The sequence below is a fragment of the Chelon labrosus genome (genome assembly GCF_963514085.1).
Source record: "Chelon labrosus genome assembly, chromosome: 19".
NCBI classification, from domain to species: domain Eukaryota; kingdom Metazoa; phylum Chordata; class Actinopteri; order Mugiliformes; family Mugilidae; genus Chelon; species Chelon labrosus.
The window spans coordinates 7,720,433-7,730,704 of record NC_140352.1 but is presented as its reverse complement, the minus strand read 5'-3'; the positions used below and the strand labels follow the sequence as shown (position 1 = coordinate 7,730,704).

At 43.3% G+C, this 10,272-nt stretch overlaps 2 protein-coding genes across 3 annotated transcripts; both read right to left on the bottom strand.

The window, feature by feature from the left end:
- On the bottom strand, positions 1–2,192 carry pstk (phosphoseryl-tRNA kinase; the record flags this gene model as incomplete). The annotated part of the gene is made up of 6 exons (XM_084567727.1): positions 1,718–2,192; positions 919–1,159; positions 630–831; positions 476–551; positions 300–393; positions 1–218 (listed from the first exon to the last, which is right to left on the bottom strand). The coding sequence occupies exons 1-6, from the start codon at positions 1,940–1,942 to the stop codon at positions 1–3; spliced, it is 1,056 nt and encodes a 351-aa protein (XP_084423853.1). The 5' UTR covers positions 1,943–2,192.
- A 132-nt stretch (positions 2,193–2,324) lies between these two features.
- adam9b (ADAM metallopeptidase domain 9b) lies at positions 2,325–10,162 on the bottom strand. 2 transcript variants are annotated; one of them, XM_084567651.1, is made up of 22 exons: positions 9,906–10,162; positions 9,468–9,574; positions 9,308–9,384; positions 9,152–9,230; positions 8,993–9,069; positions 8,491–8,683; positions 8,316–8,378; positions 8,008–8,079; positions 7,728–7,897; positions 7,526–7,616; positions 6,523–6,653; positions 6,201–6,372; positions 5,739–5,828; positions 5,439–5,634; positions 4,960–5,071; positions 4,559–4,739; positions 4,345–4,434; positions 4,159–4,264; positions 3,750–3,891; positions 3,419–3,509; positions 3,251–3,288; positions 2,325–3,130 (listed from the first exon to the last, which is right to left on the bottom strand). In XM_084567651.1, the coding sequence occupies exons 1-22, from the start codon at positions 9,970–9,972 to the stop codon at positions 3,004–3,006; spliced, it is 2,472 nt and encodes an 823-aa protein (XP_084423777.1). In that variant the 5' UTR covers positions 9,973–10,162; the 3' UTR covers positions 2,325–3,003. The 2 variants fall into 2 exon arrangements, with proteins under 2 accessions (XP_084423777.1, XP_084423778.1); XM_084567652.1 differs by having other exon boundaries at positions 3,762–3,891.
- Positions 10,163–10,272: the final 110 nt, after the last annotated feature.

The following is a 10,272-nucleotide window of genomic DNA, read 5'->3' as shown; positions in this document are numbered from 1 at the left end:
TCATTCGTGGTCATTTATGATCCTCGACAAGATCTCCTTCCTCGTGCCATCAAAAACATCCACTGCTCTTTTCACTACAAGTTCCACGTTGATGTCCTCCCCTTGAATGAAAGGCACGTCCTGAAGGAGCTGTTTCCGCAGGTCGTGCAGGAACGTTGCTTTGGATTCGTTCAGCTGAGCGGCCAAAGACCTCATGCGTTCCGAGGGGACCCGATGCTCTGGAGTTGGGACGACAACGTGATCGTTAAGCTCGGCTACAAGTGGCGGCGTGGTCAGTGAAATGTGAAATCGCCGCTCACCTCTGGCGGTCTTCATGGCTTCGGAGACGAGGCGTCGACAGGCCTGGTCAGCCTGGTGGACCACGCTGGTGGCACATTTCAGTCGGTCGGCTTCCTGCAACACGTATGAGACAAGAGAAATGGTGAACTTCTGTAGCAGGATGTTTAGATTACGCTAGACACAGTATGAGCTGCACCTTTTGTTCAGTGTCGTCTTCAGCTGGGCTCAGTGGGTTACTAAGTGCAGAGGAGATTAACTCCATCACCCTTTGGCTGGAAGAGAAACAAACACATTTAAGCACCACGACCTTAAGTAATAAATGTTAATAACCGCTTATTCTGCCGTCTTACATGTCACATTTGGATAAATTGTTTGCAGTGTTGAGTGAAACGCTGTTTATCTCCCATGAGTTCTTCTGCGGATTCGGAGGCTCCAAGCGCTTCACCATCTCCAGTATCACATCAGTGGGAATGGGTTGAGGCCTGCTCTGGTTCCTGCTGATGCACGACTCCAAGTCACACTGCAGATACACCTGGCAGAAGCCCAGTGAATCTGCAACGACAAGCGGACGACTTTCACCCACCGCCTAAACAGCACGGCGGTGGCACGGGTCGCGCGACAAAAATGCAGCGTCCTTACACTTTCTCGCAAGCTGACACACTTCGTATCTCATGCTCGGGTAGTAGAAGTTGTCATCCAGCAGGAGAAGGAGCGGAGCCCGGGCTGACTCCGAAGCTTCAGGCGGCTGCAGCAGGGCTCGAACGCACCGCTCCCACGCAGTGTTGTTGATCCGAGAGCTGCTCGGAGGCTCTCCGGGCTTCTGCAAGAACTGCTCAATGCACTGCAACACTGCCTGTCTGTGCAACCTCCATTCAGTGTGCTAGAAAGGAAAATGAGATGTCCAATAAATAAAAGAGCTACATAACCAAATAATGTGTGCTGAAAATATGGAATTTAATATACTTTCTTAGATTTAATGTTTAAAGTTTGAACTGTGCCGCAGAATCTGTGTATTTTCACAGTATTTTTCAAATATTCAACTGAATGTATACAATCAATAGTCCACCCAAAATATACATCAATCAGGCATAACATTATGACCATCTTCCTAATATTGTGTTGTCCAGGTTTTTCTTGTTTTTTGAGTTGTTCCTAAACCGGTTTTGTGTGTGTGTGTGTGCCTGTGTCAGGCTGCAATCCTGCTAGGGGATGGCTGCTGCCATCAAGGAGTGTCATCGCTATGGGGTGGGGCTGGCTGGTCTGGTCTAGGTGGGTGCTACATGTCTAAGTAACATCCACCAGGTCCAAAGGTTTTCCAGCAGAACACTGAACTGTCACAAGAAGGTCAGAAGTTATCCACTTCACCTGTCAGTGGTCATAATGTTATGCCTGATCGGTGTATGTGGTTGTTTTGTGTCTAATGTAAAAGTTTATTTACCATTTCCTCCAGTCCACCGGTGTCCTCCTCCACTCTGGTCTGAAAAGCATGCTCGGGGATCAGGTCATCATACGGCACCACAGTGGCTCTCCATCCCCGCTGCTGCTGTTCAGCGGAAGCGACGATGATGCGGGACAGAGTGGACTTCCCAGCCGCAGGCAGCCCGCAGAGGACGCACAGGCAGGCCGGGGCCCTCCCGACGCCCCCGGCCTCCTCTGCTGCCATGTCCTGCAAGACAGCCGCTTTAAAAACAAACTGTTTACATGTCGCTGCACATGTTTAGCTGCAGTAATATACATAGAGTGCCCAGAGCCGCAGGTGACAAACGACTTCCGCATTGTGGCGTCAAAAAACACGTAAGTTCCGGCTTCCGTCCTTTCAAAATAAAGTTCTACAAACTCGAGCGAGATGGGTAATCCATATTTTTTTTTTTTTTTTGTAGATTGTTAATAATTTCTGAGTTCATAATCCCAGGAAAACTAGAGGTGTTGTATAGATTTGAAAGGGTTTATATTATTTTTTTGGTTTGGTAAACTGGTGGCTATTTAAACTGCAAAACTACTTCAAATAATAATAAAAAAAAACAGTATTTCTTTTGTAAACCAAATGTGTTCAATGCAAAGTTTATTTCTAAAGCACATATAGACCAGAGGGTTAAATTAAAACTTTGATCAATAGCGCAAGCACTTAATTTCCTTATACAAGCTACAGACTATCAATGCCCGAGTGTTTGAATGGTATCAAAGAGATCAGTTGGTGTGTATTTGCCTAAAACAACAAAACCACCATAGAAAAAGTGAGGTCATTTCACATTCCACCATTTCCAGGATCATTTCCAGCGGGAATGGTCCCTGGAGCAATTCGGTCACGAAGCAGCAAGCAATTGTTATTTCCAGCATACAAATTGTGTTGTCATTATTATTAACTCATACCTTTACATTTAAAAAAAAATAAAGATTTACACGAATAGTATTTTTTTATTACAATTAATATCCAAAAAAATCTAATTCACAAAATCTTTAAAATACTGATTCTTCTTTTACATTTAGTTTACATGTATTTCCAATAAGTAAGAAACAAGAACCTCATAAAACTTCCAAATGCCAATAAATATTCACCAGCCTCATCCATCACCACAATCATACAATCTTACAAAGGTGCTGTGTACCTGTAACGGTGAGTCTATTATTATTAATACCACGTTTTAAAACTCTCTTTTTGTACAGTAAACGCCATATGTTATACAAGTGAAAATATGCCAATTAAAACTGGAATCAAGACGGCGGCTATCTGGGTGGGGCTGGTCTGGGTGGGGCTGGTCTGGGTGGGACTGGTCTGGGCGCTCCAGGGCCCTGCCGAGTATTATTGTCTGCTCCTGCATCATTCCAATAGTCCAGTTCTCCATACCTGAAACTGACAGATTATGCATACGTTTAGTTAAAAGTGGTTAGACAGGTGTGCTTGTGCACCAAAAACTTCAATTAGTATATATATATATATAAATATTACAAAAAAAAACAAAAACATTCCTACCCAGAAATTGGAACTGCAGTGTCAGGTGCATATGCTGGCTAAAATTAGGAGAAAAAAGAACAAACAATCAGTCAGTCTTTACGGAAAAAAGCCAGACTTTTCACTGTAAAACATATATTACACTACAATGATGTGCAATGATGATTATTGTAAGAAAAACATATTTACCCTTTGAGGGGGAGTCTGTATTGTAGGCTGGGTTGTAGGCGGGGTAGTGGTGCGTCTTTGAACATTGCCGTTTGACTCTGCAATTGTGGGTCTGCAAAAGAAAAAGAAAAGTATGAAAAACAATCCATTTTTTATCAAATCATAAAACAACCTTTTAAAATATACAGTATATTTGTATCACAGACTGTACGTAAAATACTCATTGGCTTGTGGACTGCCCGTTTTTGAAGCCTTGAGTTTGGCATTTGGCCGTCGCCATCTTGGCTTTTTGGGAACCATATCCATCTTTTATACACAGTCTGTGATCAGAGAATTCTTTTATTTAATGTACGTTTTTGTATACTTAGGCATTCTTCTCAGGCAAGGATCCAAGGATTCTCGCCTAAAGACGAAGAGGAGCCCCAGAATGATTATCACCAGAAGAGGAACAACCAACAGGAAGAAGATCAACAGGCCATCCCTGAGGGAGTAGTCTGAAGTAGAGGAAAAAAAAAAAAGATTTAATATATATAACTAGAGGCAGCACAGCCAACTTTGAATGATCACCATGTTGTAGATCCAACTGAAATAAAGCACAGCTAGAAAAACTGATTTAAACACGATCAAACATATCTGTATTAGATTTCAATGTATGCATTTAAAGAACGTCCAATATGTGGCTCCAAATAACAATAATAAACGTGGCCTTAGGTGAATATATAGCATATAGCACAGTGACTATGGCTTTCTGTGTCACTTACCTATTTGAGCGGGACCGCTGTCTATGCTGCCACCACGTCCTGACTTATCACAGTTGGGCGGAGCCCACCCATCGTTACAGTGGCAGTGCCCTTTGTCATTACAGATCTGCAGTATGAAAAACCAAAAGGAAAGTCAGAGTTTTTCTTGACTGGCTGGAAACTGAGTAGAGAAAATTCTGGTTTTACCCCTCGGCCATTGCAGGTGGTCTGAGCGTCACAGTTTAAGTCTGTCTGCAGTAGAACGGAAGCGTTCACGCACTGAAAGTCCACACAGGTCTGAAAGAGAAGTCATAATGAATCATTCCCTTTTCTATTTTCTAGTGATTCATGCCTGGTTACATTCCTCCTTAATGGTATGTGCATTTCTAAAAATAGTTTCCATACTTAAGAGTCAGCTCACCTTTCCTTCTGCACAAGGGCTGCCGGAATTAACGTAGGCAGGATCGAGCACATCTGTGCCAAGGTTGAAGTCTGCGTTAACGCACTTTGAACCTTGGACTACCTGGATACTGACTGTGGCACCAGCAGGGGGCGTGTTCACGTCCACGTTGGTGCACTGCACTTTACCACACATGGCATTGCTGCGGCGCAGGTTCAACAGAACACAGTCAGTTACGGACAGAAACAAATCTAATCTGTCCTTTAACTGACAACGTTGCTAAAGTTGAAGGACCATCCTGAATATATATTAGATATAAATGCTTTTGCCCAGCTGCAATCAAACATCACCAGATCGCAGGATGTTAGTATAATCAATCGTTATATTCACTGCATGCAATGACAGGAAACTTGAGTACTTACGCTACAGTACATTTTATATATCCTCCTCCACTATTAATTCCACAGTTTCCAAATTTGTTTCCCATGACATTTGCATGTTGGAAACAAATATCATCTGCCTTCTTTGCATTGTCTGCCAAAGAGAGAAACAAATGTCCAGGTTAAAATACTCACAATAAGTGAATTCATACTTTGCCAGGTGATCACTACCAGTACTACACAATAATAAAGTAGGCGACAGTTTCATGGCAGACGTTTTATAACAGGTGATAAAAGTGGCCTCATTCCATTAAAGGGAGGTTCTGCTATTGTGTAAGTTGGTTCCCTGCCATTGCTTACTGGGAACAAAAGTGAGACATCGTTAATAATTAATACAACAGTTTCCTTACTATGACAAGTCAAGATGCATGTTGAGAAAAATGGTCTGTTAAAAGAGGAATGTATTGCAGTGGCACTTGGAAAACCTCTAAAAACTTTCTGTGAAATAATACCGAAAGTACCTGGCGCAAACAAATGTTGGCACTGGGAATCATACGTCTGGCAGCGGCCTTCGTAGCAGTACGCCGCATTGTTCTCACACGTCAGGCCATCCATGACGTAGAAGTCGTCAGGGCAAAATTCGCTTCTGCCGGTACAGAATTCGGGGAGATCGCACGTGTTGACAGACTCTCTGCAGGGCGTCCCGCCAACTTTGATCTAAGACATAAACACATTTCAGTACGATTTCCACGTTTAACGGCCTCTTTTCGGTGCAGTCATGAGCTGCGAGAACTCCAGCTGAAGTCCAACGCATTGCAGACCTGACAGTTGTCGCAGCAGTCTCCCATAGCACATCTGGAACCACTTGTAAACGTGCATGTGGACGGATCGCAGCACTTGTTGTTGCATTCCTGTATAAAACAGAAGGGAAAAAATGCTTACACTAAAAACAGAAAACAGCACAATAATTATCTAGACTAAAATGTGTCTTAGAGATTTTCCTATTCAAAATAGCAGCCTGAATGGAGTATGACTTTGAACACACAAGTTCAAAATAAATGAGAAAGATCTTATCTGAGATTGTTTTTGAATCTGTATCTGGTATAGATACAGTATATGTTGGTTATTATATCTGATGCTCAGGCACAATTTTCCTTAAATATAATGTGTTATTTCTTCGAATGAAAGTTAGAGCTATGTTACAGTAAAATGTTGTATTAGAATGACCTACTATTGTGTGCTTTTACTTCCTGTGCGTGCGACTCTATGAAGAAGTACTCTACCTCTGGTTTGCCACAGTCACACTGCTCTCCTTCCTCCAGACGACCGTTGCCGCATTCAGCAACGCCAATCACATCAGACGGGGAGGGCGGATTTCTCAGACAAACCCCGCCTCCGCGGATGACCAGCATCTCAAAATCATCTGCGCTGCAGGTGCTGAAAGATGTGGAACCGCTACAAGGGGAAACAGCATAAACCGTTAATGAACAAGCCTCACGTTAACAGACTCCTAGTGTAGTGGAAAGAAGTTTAGAGAAGTGGAACTGATGAGAGAGGGAGCCCGCACACAAAACACAATTCCAGTATTTGTGCAACATGCTTTACCTAGCGCTCGCTCCCATGATGCAGCTGCCTCCATTGCAGTTGCAGCGCGTGTTGTCGTGATTCATGCCCATGTTATGGCCCATCTCATGGGCCACCACAGTGGAAATAAAATTCAGATTGCTGCCACTGAACTGTAAAAAAAAATATAAAAAAGAAAAGAATACACTCAGTACATTCAGGCATAACATTATGACCACCTTCCTAATATTGTGTAGGTCTCCTCCTCCAAAACAGTTGTGACTCATCAGAGAATGGACATGGGCCTTCTGAGGGTGTCCTGTAGTGTCTGGCAACAGAATGTTGTTATTGGGGGGTCTTTGAGGGGAGGGGCCTCTGTGGATCACCCCACAGATACTTGATCAGTTTAGGATCTAGTGAATTTGGAGGACAGGTCAACACCTAAAGCTGTTCTTCATGTTTTTTTGAGTTATTCCTAATGCATTTTTGTGTGTGTGCCTGTGTCAGGCTGCATCCTGCTGGGGGTGGCTACTGCAAACCATCAAGGAGTGCCATTGCTATGGGGTGGGGGGGCCTGGTCTGGTCTAGGTGGGTGCTACATGTCTAAGTAACATCCACATGAATGAATGCCAGGTCCAAATGTTTCCCAGCAGAATACTGTATTTTCACAAGATGGTCAATGTTTTTTACTTCTCCTGTCAGTGGTTATAATGTTTTGCCTGATCGATGTGTATAGAAGGAAGAAAGAGTTATAAAAGACTTTTTTCTTTGATGAGGTGAAGGGGAAATGCATTGTATGTAAACTTGCAGTGCAAAAAAATCTACGGAATTTAATTATCCAAATAAAGATGCCCTGTTAAGGCTGGTAGCAAGTCGGTATTCAAGTCTAACCTGTTTGGCCAGTCTGCTATTAAGGGCATGTGGGAATGAGTTGCACTTCTCCGCATGAATAATGGAGGCGGTATCAATTTCAGCGCGAAGGCTCACGCTGTCAAAGCACCAGGATGTCAGCTGGTGTCAGGAGCTAAAAGGGAGTTGAACTCACCACGTTGATCCCTCCAGAAGTTGCTACCGAGCAGACTGTGCCCACAAAGGCCATGCCTAACACGCCTCCTGGGTATGACCCGGATCGACCCCTGCAAAACGAGCGGATCAAGTCGCAAATTAAACTTTACATTTCACATTACAGCAATTACGACTATAGGGCTTGTATCATAGCGTGTAATTTGACACCACACGTCGCTTACACGATAAGCTGACCGACGTCATGTCTGATTCTTGGGATCAGGGAAGTTTTCCTCCACTGGACGAACCTCCCCAGCACCTCTCCTGCCGACCCCTCCACGCTGAAAGGGTTTTCATCCTTAAAAATCTCCAGGCCAACAAGCACAACACGGATATTCAGCTGCTTGTAGTACTAGTAAAGAACAGAAAACAATAGCATTAGTTAAATCGTTGCACAGCACTAGCACAAAGACAACATTAGGATTAGGCAAATTTTCTTTTGCAAACAACTTAAAACCTCACCCCATCCAGCAGATTGGCCATTTCCACCATCTCCTCTCTTACGGCCGTTTCATTACCGTTCTTAAATGTAAACTGTTAAAACAATTGGTAGATGTCTGTCAGTGTTGTTATACTGATAATAATGATAAATGTGCATTCCACAGCACATAGCACTTCAACACTTGAGGTAAAATAACTTGTTTGACTGTTTCAACGTTGGCGAGTCAACGTGAAAGCGCGCACATCGCTGCATCTTATCTTAAAAAACAAAAAACGCCTGCATTAATATCACTGTGGTTTACACAATCCCTCAACGGTTACGCACTCACCCTGAGATTGTCAACAACCAGCACCAGCTCCACGTAACTGGTTTGTGGTAGATTGCGCTTCCTCTGTAGGAACAACCAACATCAAAGAAGGAAAGTCAGGCACTTAAAATCACATCTACGTATCTTGTTCACACGGTAAATGTTAAGTTCAAGCGAACACAGTGAGCATCCCGACCCGCAGCAGAGAAGTCAGCGACTGGCCGGGCTCGAACGGTTCGTGGCGCGGCGTTGGCGTGGCCTCGCCGACGACCCCGCAGGTGGCGGGCTCCGATTGAACGTCCTTCAGCAGGTAGAGAAGATGCTCATTTGTGTTGGACTGTGGCACAGGCTCAAGTCCAAAGGTTTCATTTCCAAGGAGGATCACACCCCTACAGAGAAGAAGTAGCAGATTCACTGATATGTGAACGTTTTAACATAAGAGACAGGGGTTGATCTGGTACAGGTGAAAGCATCATCACATTTAAAGGATATGTCGGGTATATTACAATGGTGCATTCAAAATCTCATACAAAACGTTCATTTTCTCTTTGTTGGAGTACACATTAGAAGGAAGTCAGGCCATTTTACAAAGAATCAGAAGCTGCTTCCGTTTATCAAACCAAAAAAATAAATAAATGGGGGCATAGAAACCAGCACCACAACGCAGTACCCGTTTAAAAGAAGAAAACCTTTCAAACCTGAGGCCAGAGCATGTGCTTAGCGCTACCACAGAGTTCTCATATCCTTCAACGCCTCCGTGGTAATAGCAGTGCACCTAGGAACAGGAAAGCAAACACAGATTTAAGCTGCGGCGTTCAAAGTGTCCTGTAAATCAGAATGAGCAATCATCCGCTCACATGTTGCCTTGAATATGACGAGCTGTAGTTGCCGGCGGCGCCGCGTGAATACTGGACAAAATTAGGATGCAAGAAGTCCCTGAGGAAAAGAGAAAAGACTCATGGGACGTTTTGTCTTAAGCACAAACTGGAAAGTTAAGCGTAACCTGCACATACCTGTTCTTTTTTAGATGAAGAATGTGCCTTTTGCCGTTAATGTCAAGCGCATAAGAAATTGTCTCATCTCCAAATTCCTAAATGTGTGACAAGGAAATCATTTCTTAATGATGTCATACTGACTCATCAGTTTTTTGCTTTTTTAAAGTCAGGTGCCTACTTCTTTTGACTGTGGCGGCCTGTTGATGCTCCTTCTCCACCTGCGAACCACCTGAGGATTTACAATGGAGTACTTGGAAGGTTTTGATGTGAGCCCACTGAAAAGGTCTGGGAGAAAGAAAGGAGTACAGAAAGAGTAACTATAAACATAATGACAAATTTACCTGTGGCTGCTCCCTCAAGATAACAGCACAAAGGTTATTCCGGCACACACCCCCAAAACAAGGAACTGAGCAATTTAGTTGCAACATTCTCTGGAAAAGGAGTAATGTCCTTTTACAATTAAAACCTTATAACCTTACAGAACATGTACGGCTGTAAGGTTGCTGATGGTTACAGGAAGTGAAAGTATCCAGCCATGCAATGCAAGTATCCAGCCACAATAAAAGAAAAAGCTTTTTTCTTTTTCTGCTCCATAGAGAGAATGTACTTGACTCACCTTTGCTGTCGACCACAGAAACAAAACACTGCAAGAACACAGCGATTAGGAGGTATTTTCTGATCATGATCCTCGTTAAAGTCTCTCGACTACGTGCCCCACAAGTTCCACGGAACGTCTTCTTTACAATGAATTCAAGGGTCGTTCCTTCGGTTTTTTTTCCTTCTGTAAATCAGGCGCGTCATTATGGGTGTGGCTTAAGGGCAGGTGAGCTCAACAAAACAAACACAAGAGATGCATTGACAAGACTGTATATATATATGTGTTTTTATATATATTTGTCAGAGTTTGTTTTTCTTAAATAGCTACCATGAAAGTTTAACCGACGACTAAATAATATGCTTTACTATTGACTGTCGTAAACCAG